The sequence below is a fragment of the Copadichromis virginalis genome, linkage group LG1 (assembly GCF_057382275.1).
Source record: "Copadichromis virginalis isolate Kocher_CV1m ecotype Utaka linkage group LG1, C_Virginalis_male_GT1.1, whole genome shotgun sequence".
Classification (NCBI taxonomy): domain Eukaryota; kingdom Metazoa; phylum Chordata; class Actinopteri; order Cichliformes; family Cichlidae; genus Copadichromis; species Copadichromis virginalis.
The window spans coordinates 2,521,762-2,541,039 of NC_140618.1; the positions used below are offsets into that span (position 1 = coordinate 2,521,762).

The 19,278-nt window shown below is 41.8% G+C and overlaps 1 protein-coding gene, 1 long non-coding RNA gene and 1 pseudogene across 2 annotated transcripts in view; 1 reads left to right on the forward strand and 2 right to left on the reverse strand.

Moving 5' to 3' along the window:
* LOC146718087 (NAD(P)H dehydrogenase [quinone] 1-like) overlaps nucleotides 1-14,000 on the reverse strand; it is a 31,775-nt gene extending 17,775 nt beyond the window's left edge. The window contains exons 1-2 of the mRNA XM_085470201.1: nucleotides 13,969-14,000; nucleotides 13,825-13,892 (exon numbers count right to left, since the gene is read on the reverse strand). Coding sequence (XP_085326327.1) covers nucleotides 13,825-13,892; nucleotides 13,969-13,985 — 85 coding nt within the window. The 5' untranslated portion in view covers nucleotides 13,986-14,000. The remainder of the gene's footprint in view (nucleotides 1-13,824; nucleotides 13,893-13,968) is intronic.
* LOC146718089 (histone-lysine N-methyltransferase Set8-like) lies at nucleotides 574-4,006 on the reverse strand (annotated as a pseudogene).
* On the forward strand, nucleotides 13,955-15,398 carry LOC146718090 (uncharacterized). Its single transcript, XR_014922524.1, has 3 exons — nucleotides 13,955-14,407; nucleotides 14,580-14,802; nucleotides 15,012-15,398. It is a non-coding gene; the product is annotated as an uncharacterized LOC146718090 (long non-coding RNA).
* Nucleotides 15,399-19,278: the final 3,880 nt, after the last annotated feature.

The following is a 19,278-nucleotide window of genomic DNA, read 5'->3' on the forward strand; positions in this document are numbered from 1 at the left end:
CCCGTGTGTGTATGCACAATTGCCAGAGTAACTCTCATTGATCTGAATTAATTTCTAAACTCAGTCCTCCTAATGTCTGGACCTGTCCAGTTGAGTAATACACAGGACCCGTGTGTGTGGGCGCACTTGTAGGTAGAACTCAGTTGTTTATACTTCCTGTTTCAAATCTCAGTCCTCCTAATGCGTGCATCTTACTTGGTCAAGATAACCAAGGACCACATACCTCAATACTGCCTAATAACTAGCACCTCAGTCTACAACTAAAACAATCTGACACTGAAACTCCAATTTACCTTTGTTGCGTCGTTAGGAGAGGAACTGGCTGCATTCTCATCCACAGCCTGAGATGCCACCATGTTGGATTTCTAAGGAAGAAGCGTGAATAATGAATGGCAGTCTTTGGGTCTAGCCAAGATGAATACAGTCCTCCTAATGTCTGGACCTGTCCAGTTGAGTAATACACAGGACCCGTGTGTGTATGCACAATTGCCAGAGTAACTCTCATTGATCTGAATTAATTTCTAAACTCAGTCCTCCTAATGTCTGGACCTGTCCAGTTGAGTAATACACAGGACCCGTGTGTGTGGGCGCACTTGTAGGTAGAACTCAGTTGTTTATACTTCCTGTTTCAAATCTCAGTCCTCCTAATGCGTGCATCTTACTTGGTCAAGATAACCAAGGACCCACATACCTCAATACTGCCTAATAACTAGCACCTCAGTCTACAACTAAAACAATCTGACACTGAAACTCCAATTTACCTTTGTTGCGTCGTTAGGAGAGGAACTGGCTGCATTCTCATCCACAGCCTGAGATGGCACCATGTTGGATTTCTAAGGAAGAAGCGTGAATAATGAATGGCAGTCTTTGGGTCTAGCCAAGATGAATACAGTCCTCCTAATGTCTGGACCTGTCCAGTTGAGTAATACACAGGACCCGTGTGTGTATGCACAATTGCCAGAGTAACTCTCATTGATCTGAATTCATTTCTAAACTCAGTCCTCCTAATGTCTGGACCTGTCCAGTTGAGTAATACACAGGACCCGTGTGTGTGGGCGCACTTGTAGGTAGAACTCAGTTGTTTATACTTCCTGTTTCAAATCTCAGTCCTCCTAATGCGTGCATCTTACTTGGTCAAGATAACCAAGGACCCACATACCTCAATACTGCCTAATAACTAGCACCTCAGTCTACAACTAAAACAATCTGACACTGAAACTCCAATTTACCTTTGTTGCGTCGTTAGGAGAGGAACTGGCTGCAATCTCATCCACAGCCTGAGATGCCACCATGTTGGATTTCTAAGGAAGAAGCATGAATAATGAATGGCAGTCTTTGGGTCTAGCCAAGATGAATACAGTCCTCCTAATGTCTGGACCTGTCCAGTTGAGTATTACACAGGACCCGTGTGTGTATGCATACTTTTCAGTATAGCCTTTATTCATTTAATACTATTTATACTTATACTGTACTATTTACATTATACCTTGCTTCTCCATGGCCAGTTGGAATCACCATAGTTATAGGTGATTTCTTCTCCTGGACCAATATCTTTGATTGCAAACAAACAGAGATGGGGCCTTCCATCCACTCTGGTAACTGTCATTTTACTGTTTGGATTCACATTATCGTCATTTACAAGTCTGCCAAGTGAGCCGTCCTCTCTGGTAGCATCAACACTAAAACAAAAAGTATACAATAACAATTACACTCTGTAAAGAAAGTCATTAAGTATATTAGGTTGTAGAACGTCTGAATAACATTTTAATATTCAATTCAAAATATTATTTGAATATTATAATTTGTAAACCTCATGTATTTTATCCTTTATCAAAGCAGTTACATACCATAACTGTTTTCCATTGAACTTGAAATCAAATATGAAAACCTTGAGTGCATCATGGTAAAGTTTCATTCGGTTTTCTTGTTCCTCTTTAGTTATGATTTGTCCTCTGTACTCAAAAAGAAAATCTCCCTTTTGAAATGACCGACAGCTGAACACACCGCGACCTAAAGACACACATCAAAAACAAATTGGGCAATAAACTATAAACCATTTAATTAAAATCCTTCTTGTTTTTAAATATGTTTTTTATTTGATTATATTGTATTATTTATTTTGGAACATGTAACATGTTCATAATTCCTTGGGGAAAGACAAGGAAAAAATAGAAATATAATAATAATAATAATAATAAAACAAGTATAATTATATTCATGATTATTAATTTTCTCATGCATGGTATGCTACAAAAAAACTACAAAAAACATAAAAATTTCTATTTTGAGAAGCTGACTGCATTCTTTGGAATCAACTCACCTTTAAATGAATCAATATACCTCACATCAAATCCTGCCTTGTCTTCACCTAAGGAGCAGTAATACCTAGCATCTTGTATGGGATTTATTTTAGCTCTCCGTGGCCTTGTTGCCGCCATCCCCTGCAAAGATCAGGTATTAATGACTTTAGAAATAACACATTATACTACAAAATGTATGTAGACATAGAAATAAACAGATCGAAAAATCTATTTATGTTGGGGAGAGCTCCCCTAAAGGTTCCAAATATCTGTGTTCCTCCTATCTTGTATCACTGTGTGTCAGAGGCTGCATGCCCTACCTGTGGAAGTTCTGTTTCGTATATTTTATTTGGTCTAAGGTTACTGCAAATCTTAATGAGTTAATTTTCATATCCACATTTCCTTAACCTTTTATATTTCTTAAAGTTATAAATTAAAATAATGATTTAGTATGGTTGAACAATAAGCATATTTGTCCTACAGTTTTTGTTTCATTTGTAAAATATTTTCTGAAAACAGATCTCACTAGTTTTAAAACCACAAGTTTTGTGATGCTAAAACCAAAATTAATCAAACCAACAGCAACAGAATGTCAAACTTTTGCTACTAGCATGCTGGCTAGCTAAACTGTCAAAAATTAGATGCTTTGGTGTATCCGAACGTAATATAATAACCTATATTACTTTGCTTTATTGGATGAATATATTTATATAAACATCATGTGTAAGGGAATTTGTATGGTTCTCACCTGATCTTCCACGAAAGCAGTAAGATAAAAGCTGTCTCATTAAATCCTCATGTCGTGCACCTGAACTCTTTAGTGTCCTCTTCTTCTTCTTCTGCTCTTTAAATGTTCATGGTGGTTGGCAACCAGCGTAGATGTACATTAGCGCCCCCATAGTGCTGAGGAGTGGATATCATTGGCCAAGAACAGTGGATTAACACTGGGATTCTTGCAAATAGAATGCTATGATGTAATAGAGTTAAATTGCTCTAGTGCATTCTGACATAACTCACTTGGAATATGTAGACTTAATAATACTGTATAAAATGTAATTTTTCCAAAAGACTGATATTTATGCTTCTAAATTTTTAAAGAATGAAACAAAAGTAGTAAATGGGGATGATGAGTTTTAGTAACAACTTCAAAGTTATTTGGCTAAAAGAGTTTTAAAATTCAAATAATTAACTTGGACCAAAAAGGCATATTATTGCTACAATGAGATTGGTGAATAAAAATAGATTAGACCACAGATATTTAAGTATTGCAGCAATACAATTAATTTTCATGACCTTAAGTGTTTTTGTGATGCTTTCTTTTTCTTTTTAAATAGTAAAAACTCATGACATAATTAGGACAAAGTTTATAATGAAATAGAAAAATCTTTATTATTGTGGCTGGTCTGGGATGCTGCTGCAGGTGAGATGGACTCACCTGCATTGTATCTACAATCTGTTACAGCAACCGTATAATTATTGTAATTGTTGGACAGCGCGAGGGAACGACCGGCTCAGGTGAGCCACAGGCTGGTGCGCTAGCGGGATGGGGGTGCCGCTGGAAGCGTGGGCGGTCCCTGGAACCACCTCGTCACCAGCGCCGCTAGATCTACAGGCGAACGCCCAGGTAGTCACTTCCCCGTGGCTGGGCTGGGGCGCTGATGCTCCAGGCCTATTCCCTCGCTTGCTCATGGAGGGGGGGGGGGGGGAGGTGGCTCCTCGGTCTTAGTCGGGGGAAGAGGGTATGTGGCGGGGCGTGTTCTGCGATGCCGCTGCATGTGAGATGGACCCACCTGCACGGCATCTATAATCACACCACGCTGGCTTAAAACTTGTGCTCTGCTTGTGGTGTTGTTTGTGGTGATGTGTACGGCAGACACAAACATACCTTCCCACCCTCATACACACAACCACAAACACTCGGCCCTCACCCAACGTGGACACAGACATAAATGGACACTGTACACACAATCACACTCCCCAAACATTCTCTACATCCCAGGTCCAGGTATTCTTGCCCCGGAGGGGGAACTCATACCCAGACCCAGATGTTGCCCTCCTCCCTGAGGTGGAAATCAAGCAGACCGTCCCCGGCTCTGCAGTGGCAGGGGGCCGCTGCAACCCAGGCCTCGATCAGATGGCCAATTCCACCTTCAGGCCCCCCCGCCCTGACGGCTGGCAGAGAGTGGGGCTCTGTGAAGACCCCATGCCTCCCTCCGCTCGCTCATATGTAGTGTTGCTGCGTGCTGTTCTAAAGTGCATTTAAAACACGGGAGGAGATGTCATCTGTTCTTTTGATATTCATCAGAACCCTGGCTGCAGCATTTTGGATCAGCTGAAGACTTTTAGTTGCATTATGTGGACTTCCTGATAGTTAAGAGTTATAGTAATGCAGCCTTGAAGTAACAAAGGCATCAACTAGTTTTTCAGCATCACTCCTGGATGGGATGTTTCTAATTTTAGCAATATTACGGAGGTGGAAGGAGGAGACCCTAGAAACCTCTTTCATGTCAGATCTAAATGACATGTCTTTGTCAAAAAATAACACAGAGGTTCTTTGCTTTATTACTGGAGGCTAATTTAATGCCATCCAGATGAAGGGACTGACCAAGTAATTTGTTTTTCTGAGCTTCTGGTCCAAAGACAACTTCTGTCTTGTCGGAATTCAAAAGGAGGAAGTTTGAAGACATCCAGGTTTTTATGTCTTCCAAGCATGCCCGTAATCTTTATAACTGATTAGGTTCATCAGGATTTAGGTGTGCATAGCTATGGAAATTTATCCCATGCTGTCTAATGATTTTACCAATAGGGAACATATATATAGTAAAAAGGATCAGTCCAAGTACAGAACCCTGTGGTGTACGCCACAAGTAACCATAGAGGTTGAAGAGGATTTATCATTTACGTAAACAAACCTTGAGTCTGTTGGACAAGTAAGATTTAAACCAGCCTAGTGCTGTTCCTTTGATCCCTGCAACATTTTCAAACCTTTCTATGAGAATATTGTGATTGAATGTGTCAAAAACAGCACTGAGGTCCAGTAGAACCAGAATGGTCACCAGTCCATTATCTGAGGCCATGAGAATATCATTAGTAACTTTCACCAGAGCTGTTTCAGTGCTATGATGAGCTCTAAAGCCAGATTGAAACTCTTCAAACAGGTCGTTATTGTTTAAGTGCTAACACACCTGATTGGCAACTATTACCTCAAGAATTTTAGATATGAAGGGAAGATTAGATATAGGTCTATAGTTCATTAAGTTGTCTTGATTAAAAGAGGGTTTCTTAAATAGAGGTTTAATTACAGCAACCTTAAAATCCTATGGTACGTATCCATTTTCTAAAAATAAATTCATTATATCCAAAACTGGAGCAACAATTAAAGGAAATACCGCTTTAAATAGTTTGGTTCGGGATTAGGTCTAACATGCAGGTATGTATGTAGACCATGTCTACATACCTAAATGTCATAGTTCAGCTGTGTGCAGGCAGGAACGAGGAAAAGGACCCAAAATGCAGACTCTCGGAAGACTGGAGTGAAACTCAAAAACGGCAGCTTTATTGCTGGTTGGAAAATAAGAGACAATACAAAACTAATCCACGGGGAGACACACAGCACAGGATTAGTGCCGTTTATGACGCGACAGGGAGCACAGAAAATACAGGGCTAAAATACACAGGGCATAACGAGGGGAATGAGAGGCAGGAGGTGAACACTGGTGGGAGACATCAGGGCTAACGAGACCAAGGAAGCAAAACTGAAAACACTGACATGAGACAAAGGCTGTATCCCAATTCAGGGTCTGCAGCCTTAAAGTACGCAGCCTCAACGATCCTCAAAGGCTGCGTACTCAAAGACCGCTAAGGCCGGAAGTAAGAGGCTTGTGAAATGGGACGGTCTAGCCTCCATCGCGCTGCCCAGGTTGCCTAGCAACCATAACACCAATCGCTGGAAACGTTTCATACAGTTTTGTTTGACAGAAATGAAAGAGAACATATTTTGTTTGTGTGTTTGTTTCTACACGAGCTTTGTGTGATTTAATAAGTATCTGAGGCTGAGACCACAGGACTGTAAAACATGATTGTTGGCCTTCATATTTGTACTGCAGTCATTTAAGATTAGCTAGTAAATAACAATTAGCTAATGTTGTTCATGAGACTAAAGTCAGTGTAAATATGATATGGCCAATATTATAGTTATTATATTAATCATCATAAGCCATTACAGCAGTGAGTTTGAACTCTCAAATCAAATCACTTCTACAGCACATGTGAGTGAAATTCATGTGAGTGAACTCTGTGTCAAATATAGTCATGTAAGGTTTGGTTCCAGTTACGACCCGATTGCTTCAGCCCATAAAGTGATTTCTTTAGTCTATACACCAGTTTATTAGTCTCACTTGATTCTGTCTCAAAACCTTCTGGTTGTTGTATATATATTTCTTCATTTATTGGTGCGTGTAGATAGGCGGTTTTTACATCCATCTGGTGAACCAACATATCATCCTGAACCACTTTCTGCATCAAAACTCTCACACTCGATAAATTAGCAGTCGGTGAAAAAGTCTCCTCATAATCAACTCCTTTTGTTTGACTAAAACCTTTAGCCACAAATTGAGCTTTATATCTGTCTGATCCGTCTGAGTTCTTTTTAACGGCATAAACCCATTTACCCCCCACTGCTTTCTTACCCTCTGGTAAAGTGGTTAAAGTAAATGTGTCATTCTCCTTAAGGGATTGAATTTCTTCATTCATCGCTTTTTCCCATTCTTTTGACTCACTTGACACAATAGCTTCACTAAATGATGTGGGTATTTCACACAACAATCTGTAGCAATAATCAACACTAGTTTGCATCTGTTCATTTTCACACTCTTTCACATCCGTGATATAATCACTCAAATAATCAGGTCTCTTTCTGATTCTGGATGGATAACATGTAGCTCCAGCATCTACTTTATCCTCAGTTTTAACCTCGGACTCAGTTTGACTGCTTTCACTACCATCTGGAATGTCCTCATCCTTCGTCTGTTTGGGTTCACCATCTTTTCTGGATTCATAAACCTCATCTTCATACATCTGATCACTCTGTGTTTGTTGATCCATTGTCGCGGGATTTAGTATTTTTATCAATCTGTGCTTTTCAACCTTCCCGGTTTTTGGGAAATAGATCAAATATGCTGGACTATTTTTGTCATATCCCAAGAAAACACCTTTGTCGCATCTTGGATCCAGCTTTCCCCTATTTTGTTTATAAGCATAGCACAATGATCCGAATTTTTTCATTCTAGAAAGATCAGGTCTTTTTCCAGTTAACATCTTATACGCTGTCTGACCTGTGCGTTTGTTAAAACATCGGTTCCTAATCACTCCCGCGGTTTGTACTGCATATGGCCATAAAGACTTTGGCAATTCGCTCTCAACTAACATGCATCTCGCCATGTCAAAAAGTGTACGCCAGTTCCTCTCTGCTGTTCCGTTTTGATGAGGCGAATATGGCGCCGAAGTTTCCTGCCTAATGCCGTGTCTACTTAATAAATCTCTGAACTGACTGCTTGTAAATTCAGTTCCATTATCAGAACGAATGCACTTGATTTTCCCATATGACGCCACATCTGCAATAAATCTTTCAGTTGCTTGAGTTGTATCACTTTTGTGTTTCAGATTATATACAAATGTTGCACCTGAATAATCATCAACAAACGACAAAACAAACTTAAACCCTTCTTTAGAGTTTGGCGTAATCGGACCAGCCAAATCCGTATGTACCAACTCTAATGCTGCCCTGGCCTTTTCATCCGGTTCTCGGTTCCTAGTTTGAATAAACTTCCCTTGTATACAGGCTTCACATTGCATATTTTTGTTGATTTTACCCTTAATTTCCATTCCATCAACGACATTTTGCAGATTTTGAACATCCTCATAATTACAGTGTCCTAGGATTTCATGCCACGTTTGCATATCAAAACATCCATTACATTTATCTTCAAACTCTTGCACAGTGTTTATAAAGAACAGTCTCTCGTGTTCATATATAGGGAATTTTGTTCCATCAACATGTTTAAGAAAACTGTCCCCGTGTTTGAAAACCACAGTGGCTCCGTTACTAGTAGCTGCTTTTACTGACAAAATGTCCTGTGGGAACGATGGAATGTAGAGTGCTTGTTTCAATGTTACCTTGTGGCTGCGTCCTTTACTGTCGATCATACTTATCTCAGCATCTCCTCGCCGCTTTGCAGCTCCTCTGCTCCGCCTTCCGTCAGCCAACTCTACACAATGAGCCTCGGGTTGAAATGTGTCATCAAAAATCTTAAAACTCTCGATCTTCGTGAAGATATGTGACGTCGCTCCCGTATCCACCAATAGCTGGTTATTCAGCATCTCTTGGCTGCCGTCCGGGACCCTCTGGGGTTTGGAGCCCGTCTTGAACGCGTAGTCCTTCTCCACGACCCCTCTCGCTTCATCCCGTCTTAGCTTCCTTCTACAGGTCGCATCTTTGTGTGTACTACTCCGGCAAAAACTGCACCATACTCTAGATCGGCACGTTCTTGCAGTGTGTCCCTTTAGTCGAAAATTTAAAACACACAATCTCATTATTCTTTGCTCTTCGGTCATCTGCTCGCCATGAAGTAGAATCCTGGTCTGATTGCACTTTTGTCCTCATTACGTTGTCATTAGTTATAGCCACACGCATTCGCTCGGTTTCTTCATAACTTCTGAGTTTTACTTTAAAATCTGAAAATGTGATTTTTGCTTCACTCTGTGTAACGTGCACAATCAGGGGTTTAAACGTCTCTGGTAGACCTTTCATTATCATTGCGATCAGAAGTCCATCAGTTAGTGACTCACCCGCATTTTTTAACGCTGTGATAATTGCTTCTGCTCGGATAATATAGTCCGTCACACTTTCATTCTTTTCATTTGTGAGAGAAGTGAGTTCGGTGTACAGACTTATGATCCTTGGCTTGCCCACTCCTGCATAATGACCTCTCAAAATTTTTAGGGCCTTCCGTCCGTCATCAACTGCATCTCTCATAACTAACGATAAACTTTTGTCATCCAGAAATTGTATCAACTCTGCATATGCTTCTGCATTTTTGTCATCATCTTCACCATCGGCTTCTTCATCACCCTCAGCCTTTAAGATGACATCTTTCAAACCTTGTAGTCTGAGATGACCAAGGAACTTCGTTTCCCATATCTCATATTTCCTTTCATCTCCATCAAATTGCAAACGGGAATATCGACTGCCCGACTCTGCCGTGCGTCTGCTCATGATGCACAAAAACGCTTACTCACTCAATCGTGCCAAACTTTTAACACCTGCCGGTAACTTGCGCAGCGGAAGCGTGCTGGGCCCATAACCTGTTAGCAGAGCTGCTCTGGGCCACGTCATGGCATAATATTTTTGAGGGAGAATAAAAAGTCAACACACATATCTTATTTCTGATGGAGGACTCTGCCACTACACTTCTCCAGTCCATTCACAGTAGTCGTTGCATGGTGAGACATGGATAGGAAGTGGGCGGAGCCTTTTACCGTCATTTTATTGTGACGCAAAGTACAAACACCTGTGGACACACAATCCAACAGAAACGTTTCCAGCGGTGAGTATCATGGTTGCTAGGCAACCTGAGCAGTGCGACGGAGCCTAGACCGTCCCATTTCACAAGCCTCTCACTTCCGACCTTAGCGGTCTTTGAGTACGCGGCCCTTGTGGACTGCTAAGGCTGCGTATTTTAAGGCTGCAGACCCTGAATTGGGATACAGCCACAGAGACAGAACACCAAACCATGATAACCGAAACATGGGAAAATAATAATCAAAACTGTACACTAAGAAAGCAGAACAACAAAGCATGGAGCAGCAAAAAACCAAAACACAGACAGCAATAAATACAAAACACACAGTGAAGGGAAAGGGTGAACACAAGACCCAGGGAACACAGATAAACGTGAAGGCAAGAGGACCTAAAACAGTGAATAAAAAATAACCACAAACTCAAAATGCTGGGTCGAGAGACCCAGGACCATGACACCTAAATGCATTGAGTTGCCACTATGTGATTGCCCAATTAGTGAGTAGTTAACGAGCAGTTCGAGGTGTACCCAATAAAGGTCACTCTTTTTTACATTTGTTTTAGAATTGCAATATCCTCTTTACACAGGGCCAGGAAAGCATTTCCCCTTGAAAAATAAGATAATAGAAAACAACCTATATTTGTATTCACTCAGGTTCTCTTCATCTAATCTGATAACAGATAAATGAGAGAACAAACCAAAACATAAATAACTTATCAGTCAAATACTTTTTCATACCACTTTGTAAGTACGTAACTGTATTTACTTAGTATAACTGTGAATAATTACACAAAACCTTAGTGTTTCATATAAAAGCAAAGCTTCATATGTCTTCTTTCCAACAAGGTAAAGCAGGCTTTTATTACAATTAAGTTCAACATACAGTGGTTCATTTGGTGTGGTCATTTTGGAACATTTACCAGTTATCTAACCCACATGTGAATTGGAAGGACTGTGTAAGAATTGGCGGGACAACTACACACAAGCCTCATTATTATTCACACATGTGTGAATATTCATGAGGTCCTGCTATTACACACGCTACCACCAGGGACACTCTTGGTGATACACAGATTTAACACAAAATCAAGTTTATATGTATTAAACCGACATCTTGATTTTTTTGTTTTTTTAGGGTTAGTGGACCAATAGAAACCACTCTACGTTGTTAGATTTCAGTCAAAATTAGCAGGACACCGCCTCTGTCCTGTTAATTCAAAATGTCCTTCTAGTGTGGTGTGTATTCAGACGAAATGTCCAGCTAATACATGTTTACCAACGCACACACACACACACAGACACACAGACACACACAGACACACACACACACACACACACACACAGACACACACACACACAGACACACAGACACACAGAGACACACACACAGACAGACACACACACACACACACACACACACACACAGACAGACACACAGACACACACAGACACACACACACACACACAGACACACAGAGACACACACACACACACACACAGAGCTGTTAAACCTTGAAATCAAGTTTGATGACTTTCTTTGTCGTGTTGCTCAAAATATGAAAACTGGAACAAACTAGTGAAAAAAATGAAAAGAGTTCAAATTTAAATCTGGATGTTTATCAGAAACATTTCCTCTTTAACAGTAAACACAGACGTACAGCTCGTCCGACACAATCGAGCTTTAAATAGTGTTTCTAAATACAAAAGACAGGAAGCAGAAAATCCTGTAAATAACCTTCAGAAGGTGAAACTAGAAACGTTAAAGTCACAGCAGGCTGACCGCAGGATTTCACAGTGCTTTCTGTTATTATAAATTCCTCCTGGTCCATCTGGATGTAAGAACAAAAACACATTCCTTTGTTTTGTTTTTAGCTTATTTTTTTATTTCATGCACAGCTTCAGAAGTCCGAGAGAATAAAAAAGAAACAGGAAGCCTCCAGTTTAGTTTTTCCTTCCACTTTAACCAATAAGCAAATGTGAGAACACCAGAGGTGGGACCAAGTCATTGTTTTGCAAGTCTCAAGTAAGTCTCAAGTCTTTATCCTCAAGTCTCAAGTCAAGTCTCAAGTAATGTCAGGCAAGTCAGAGTCGAGTCTCAAGTCACTGGTGTAAAAGTCCGAGTAAAGTCACAAGTCTGAAACTTTGAATTTCAAGTCCTTTCCAGTCTTTAAAAAAAACACACGAAAAAAGCATGTTGCAGTTATGCTAAATGTAAATATTAGACCATGTAATTTTAAAATCTGTGTTTTTCTCAACACATGACAAAATAGTGAACTTAGAAAATATACACAAATTGTGAAATTGCACCTCTTTAAAATGCAGCTCAATTAAACCTAGCTCCAAGAATAATTTTCACCGACAGTTCTGAGATAAGCTGCATGTTATTCTTGGATGCGGTTGTAGGACCAGCTTTAAAATCGCATGACAAAAATATCATACACATTAAAAAAACTGTATCACCAACGTAGCCTGGAAAACATTTGCTAGTTAGATGAAGTCAGCTATCTCATCGTAGCATATTTATATGCATATTTATAATCATACGCTTCTTGGAGTGAGTGCATACACTCATGAAGTTTAGTAACTTCCGGTCACTGCAACAAGCCCAGGTACAGTTTACCGACGGATGGGTGCAGGACCTTGAAATGCACCGTGTAGAACGAAAGACCATCGTACGTATCATAAGTTTACCAGTCTCACAAATCGTCGTCATAAATACACATTCCTTAACAGTTTATTAATAGGACCTTTGAGCTCAACGGTAATTAGTCAGTAGTGGAAATAATTTCTGGTACCCATCACAGAAATGTAGCAGTGACAACAATACTATATGCTGTAATCGTACTGGACAATTAGTGATACAAAACAACTGTTTTATCCTGTGAATAAAAGTATATGTTTTTGTCAATGTACCATAATAACAGAAGCGAAACACAATATTGTGTCAGGACAATTCACTATTTATGCACAATAAATAAAGGAGCATAGCGCGACCATTTCTGTTCAGCACCAGACTTGCTTGTAACCTATATCACCAATTATGTTATGAAAATGACGCATTAACTACAACAGCAGACTGACCTGTGTGGAAATGCTTGGAGCAGATTAACCTGTGAGCTGGAGTGTTCTGGGACGTTATATTTGATCTTTGAATGGCTGCAATCCAGGCCACCCGTCGCGTCTTTGTTACTTTGGAAACATGGCTGAACAATTTCTCTTCAACGACGTAATCCGATAACAACCGATCTCTTTACCCGTCTGCTTCCCGTGGCTGTCATGCGACCGGCTATTGCAGTTAATAATACAACAGCTTCTTGACATTTTTGTGTTTCTTTTTATCGCTGTGTAACTGATTTTAATTGAAAGCCTGCGTGCGCTAGTACCGCTTGCCACGAGTTCCCAGAATCCTTTGCGGTTCTACCCGTGAATGACGTCACATTTTCAATCTCTATATAATATGCATGTTAAGTTTTATATTTGGGGTAAAATATCAAGTCTTTTCAAGTAAACCGGTTCAAGTCCAATTCAAGTCCCAAGTCATTGGTGTAAAAGTCCAAGTCAAGTCACAAGTCTTAGAACATTTTTTCAAGTCAAGTCTAAAGTCATAAAATTAATGACTCGAGTCTGACTCGAGTCCAAGTCATGTGACTCGAGTCCACACCTCTGGAGAACACCCAGTGTGGGGTGTATTAATTCATTACGCTATTTCACATTCCTGCAGTGATCCATTATCCAAACCTGAAAATCTTTCTTACTTTGAGGTCACTGTTTTTACAGTTCTGAGAGCAAACTTTATGAAAAAAATTACAAATACTTGGAAATATAAAGAAAGACATAAACCTGAGGTTTGTTTGGGAGCTGTGTGGATGCACACGGTCTGCCCACAGGACGCTCAGCAGTTTATAGATTTATTTCTCAGATTTTTACCAATGAGCGCAAACACTTACCCATGCTGCGTCTGCTGGACCTGTCGGCACAGGAGACCGGCTTCGCGGAGCTTCTTATAGGCCCACGGCTTTGTTAGCGTGACAAACAGGGTTAGATCAGATGTCAGGATAGAACAAACCTGTCTGAGAGTCATAACAACATACCGTGGGGGGCGGGGCATGTTGTCAGAGTGCAGGGCCGGTTCAGCGGGGTGAACGGACTCTCATGACTGACAGCAGAGTGGACTTTCACATAGTTCACGGATGATTACAAAATCACATAATGGAGACATGATTAAGAATATGAGGCCTTTTTTATTTTGATTTTGATCTCACTCAGTCCACAGGACTAATCTTTAATCAGCCAGCCAAGCAAAAAATAAAACGACAAAAAAAAAGATTAAGTGGAAGCAAAAAATTATAATGATAAAGTCCAAAAACAGGCTGGACATGAAAACAGCCAACGCCAGCCAGGAAACCACAGGAACACCAAGAACAGGAAGACCTCACACAAAGAAAAAGGAAAAGGAAACCTGCAGCGAGCAGCAACGCGACACAGCGTGACAGGAGCAGGCGGGAAATCAGCTGATACTGAGGGACAACGGTGAGGCTTTCTTACTCAGCTAACATCATGCTCGTAAGCTGTCAGTACGAACCACGGCAGTGAGAAACAGGTTCTAATAGCATTATTATCCCTTTGATCTAAAAGGGCAAAGGTCAGAGGTCAAAGTCTGATCAGGATCCACTGAAAGCTTTTCCACCTATCATGTTTACAGACACTCAAACGCTACAAAAACCATAATGTCCTTGGCTGAGGTGAGTGGGAATCAACGAAGAAACCCAAAAACCATCGAGATTCACTGCTTAAAGGTGCAGTAGGCACCAAGTTTAAGTCACTTCCATCAGACAGGCACCGGGACCAGGACCGGGACCGGGACCAGGACCAGGACCAGGACCGGGACCAGAATGAGGACCGAGACCTGTAAACAGCTTTGTAAAGTGAGACATGTTTAGAGGCAATCCCAAGAAAACATCTTTCACCCCTGAGGTTGTGTGCTGCAGCTAAACTTAGAGACGGTCAGTTTATCTGTGTGTGTGTGTGTGTGTGTGCGTGTGTGTTTATCTGTGTGTGTGTGTGTGTGTGTGTGTGTGTGTGTGTGTGTGTGTTTATCTGTGTGTGTGTGTGTGTGTGTATGTCATGGTACAAGAGAGTGTCTTGAAGCTTCTATCAGACGCTGGTCATACCTGGAAAGCTCATCTGTAACCATCGTTCTCCTCCTGGACTCCCTTGGAACTCTGGATTGGATCTCCTGCTACTCCCACTGCTCTCACCTTGCCCGGACACTCGAGCGTGAATCTGAGTCCTGATTGGATAAGGCACAGACAGGAAGGAAAAAGTGATGATTATTAGTACAAATGGAAGAAGGTGATGGACTTGGATAAGTTTAGCTTCTTCCTACTCCTTTTTGAATATGTTACCATATTAATTATAACTATTCTGTTCTCCTTATGTTTTACTTTGATTTTTTTTTTCATTTTCTTTCTGTATTTTTTTTTAAAGAAAAGAAAGGCGTACAATTCCAGCTCCAAATAAATTCAAGATGTATGCGAGTTGTGTTTCTGTAAAATATTCGGCGTGTCTACATTAACCCGTCTTTTCCATATCTATCAGATGTGACCTTTATCTGAATGATCCTGAGGTGGATTCCCGACACGCTACTCGCACGCTACAGTTCAGGCTCAGCAGGCTGCACTATCATAGGAATGCTGCCTGCACACCTGTGTCACCTGCTGTTCACCTGATTAGACCTTCAGATAAGAGTGTGCTTTACATGCTGATGTGCAAACTGTGAATGCAGCTCTTCCAGGAATGAAGCGCAGCAGCGCTGCATGCCTTTCAAACACACAACCAGATGGTGCAGTCTGCTCTTCTGCACCAGTGAAACATCACAGTTTGATCCAGTGTGAACAGCAGCCAGTTGTTCAGCTGGTGCTGAACTTGTTCTCTGGGTTAAAAACATCACCGCTGCTGCTGCTGGATCTCTGAGCACCTCAATGCTTCTGGACTCAAACCTGTAACTCCATCTCATTCACACGGAGTGAGCTCTGGGGCTATGAGGTACACGCTGAAGTGCCAAAACCTGCAGTTCCTCTAACGTCCAGCAGAGGCTTCAGCAGTGACTCCCCCTTCATAGGAACCCTACAGGGCGGGGGGTTTAGATTCACCAGTGTGGGTCAGCTGAAGGGAAATGGCAGTTCTGGTGAAAGTTGAGACGATGAAAGTGTATTCACGCCGTGTCTGTGCTACCTCTGTCAGCCGTGACCTCGAACCGAGCCGGGGCCTTTCAGTGTAAGTTTTGCATGTTCTCCCTGCGCCTGCAGGTTTCCCTCCACAGTCTAAAGACTCACGCGTTGGTTTGATTCTATGCTGGCCATGTGACCTGCTGTATGAGCGTGCGGTCAGAGCGCCACATGCAGTTCAAAGTGCTCCCATTGGTCAGTAAGAGGTCATAAGATTAGAAATGCAGCTGAGCTGTGGATGTTTCTCTGATGAGGCAGAGAAGACCGTGTGTAACTGTGCTAATGTTGTTTTAATAAAATATATTTACATTCATAATAACATACATGTTATTATGTCCTGTGTGTCTAATCGAACACAGGACAAACTCCGCACAGTAAAAAAGTCTGAAGGACTTTCATGCACTTATTTTAGTCCCTGGTGTCTCACCTGAGTTCCATCCACGGTTAATCAGCAGAAGGTTCTTGAGGCCAGCGCTGTCCTCCACTCTCCACCAGTTTGTCAGCTACGTTCTGGTGGTAACTAGGTCTTCATGTACCTTGTTTTTGTGATTTAGTCCTTGTGTTTAATCTTGTTTCCCTGTTCCTTAGTTAGTGGTCACATCTCCAGACCCATCCACTGCTGAAGCTTCTATCGGACGCTGGTCATACCTGGAAAGATGGGGTGGAGCCACCACAGGAACCCACACTGTGCATCACTGCAGTGTTCGTGTGTTCAGCTGCTGATGCAGAAAATGTAGAATTGCTTTAATATTTGAATCCAGGGGCGGGTCCAAACTTTTAGGGGGGCTCAGTTTCCAATCATACTGTCACGCGTGCCTTGTAATTAATATTAATGATTCAACTGGAAAACGTCACAATGTTACGTTCCAAAGCCACCTAATGTGTTGGATGACCTACTGTAGTGTCTAAGAATAATTCAGAGGGAATAATCAGAGATTTCAATCTAATCCACCGTTTTAGGGCGGAGCCTGTAGTTATCGAACCCGAGGCAAAAACTCAGCCCCCGAGGCCTGGAGTTCGACACCTGTGTGCTGGAGGGTGTAGGGAGCCACAGCCCTGTCCCCCAGGGCATGAAGCATGCATGGAGGAGATCCAGGCCCAAGGAGTGCGAGAGCCCAAGGAGGACCACCGGAGGGGCATCTGTGCCACCCACCTGGGAAGCTGAGGAGAGCCCCAGACGAGGAGTCAGCCAGCAGCCACGGAGCAGAAGCCAGACGGGGCTGCAGTGGCGTGCCCGTGGGCTCCGCCAGCTGTGCCAGAGTGTTATTGTAACATGTTATTGTTAATACTATTAATGGTTGTTTTTAGGGGTGCTCTGATGGAACTAGTCTATGTTTGAATCTCGCTCCGCTCCTCAGACCTCAGAGTCCGAAGAGACACTCAAATATTTAGAAAAATCACAGGGCTTTGCTGACAGTGGTGAACAAACACATGGAATCAATTATTCAGGGGGAGGGGCATCCGAATTACAGTCTTATTGCACCACAACAGTTTATAGTTTCAAGCAGGTCCAAAACCAAAAGCCAGATTCTAAGCCAAGCTGACAGCTGAAGTAAGGCCAATATCAGCCCAAAGTCAAGCCTACCTGCAGCCCTACCTGTCCAGGGTGTGCCCCGCCCCTCACTCAGTGATAGCCAGGCAAGCAAACATGGCGATTTTTAGAGGACGCCCAGTATGGTGTCCAGTGTTTGAAGCCAGTGCAGAGCCGAGGTTTGAGCTTTTTGGCTCTTATCATTTTATTTTTTTTCCTGGGATCGTAAAAAGCATTTTAATACTTGGAATAGTTTAACACAGAGAGCTGCCCAGAAGGGCGATTTTATCACAGTGGAAGTAAAACAGCCAAAGCAAAAGGGAATTCATGACGATGTTCTCAAATGTGTTTTGTTGCTGGTTCGGTGAGTTTCGGTTGGAGTGATGAAACCTGCAGCTTCCGAATCTCAGATGTGGGCTTTCAGCACAGACGGCGTGTCCGTGTCCACTTTGTGTTTACATGTTTTAAAGGAATCTGTTTACCTGCTTGCTAATCGTTTGGTGGTTGTTGAAATGGTTTTGTGGGCTTTTAGCTGAGATGCTGATGTTTCTGTGGACAACACACGTATCTGTATTTAAATAGCAGATGTGGCGATACATCCTGTAGTGGCGAATTTCTGTCCCAAGCTTCGAAAAAATAATTCTTCCACTTCTTAATGTGAGCTGTTCAGATTTATTTCTGACTCGTACATACAAACAAAAGATGTCACGGTCAAAAAACTATTTGCTGCTACAGCGCACACTTCCATTGCCGTCCTGGCTCACTCTAACCTGCTACAACACATGCGCTGTAATGTTTTCTTACCCGACACAAATTAAACACGCAGCATTTATTCTCTAACAACATATCATACAAAATTAAACATGTAACAATAACTGAAACAGTATCAAAAATATTTCTCTACAGATTGGCTCTAACATTTCCAGCCCCCTAATTGGAGGGCGTGAAGACTGACAATTAGCGAACACTTACAAAAGAGCCAAATAACATTAACACTTCCTGTATCACACATGGTCATTCAAATTATCTTTCACAAAACCTGTAACCGATCAGAACATATACTGTATTTTCTCATTCCAAGTTACATGACATTCTCACAGATCAAGCATAGCTTGTCAATGGGTCTTTCTAAGGTGTTAGTCTTTGTCTTGATGATCACACGCCGCACCAGACCCTTAGCATCTGGAATGACACGAAGAACTCTCCCCAACATCCACGAGCTTCTTGGCGCTGACTCGTCGACCACCATTACAATGTCCCCCACAGTTACATTTCTTCTGACCTGAGTCCACTTTTGACGCTCTTGAAGCATAGGCAAATACTCGCGCACCCACCTCTTCCAAAACAAGTCAGCAAGATATTGCACTTGCTTCCAACGGCGGCGGGAGTATGAGTCTTCCTTTCTGAAAAGTCCAGGAGGCAAACCCGGCTTTTTCTTCATTAGTAGCAAGTGGTTAGGCGTCAGTGGTTCCAGGTCTGTTGGATCATCTGTTACTGTAGTCAGCGGTCTGTCATTTAGTACTGACTCCACTTCACACATTAGTGTCAGTAAACCTTCATCATTGACCAACTGTTCCTTCAGTATAGACCTCAGGACCTTCCTCACGGTTCTGATCTGCCTTTCCCATATCCCTCCAAAGTGA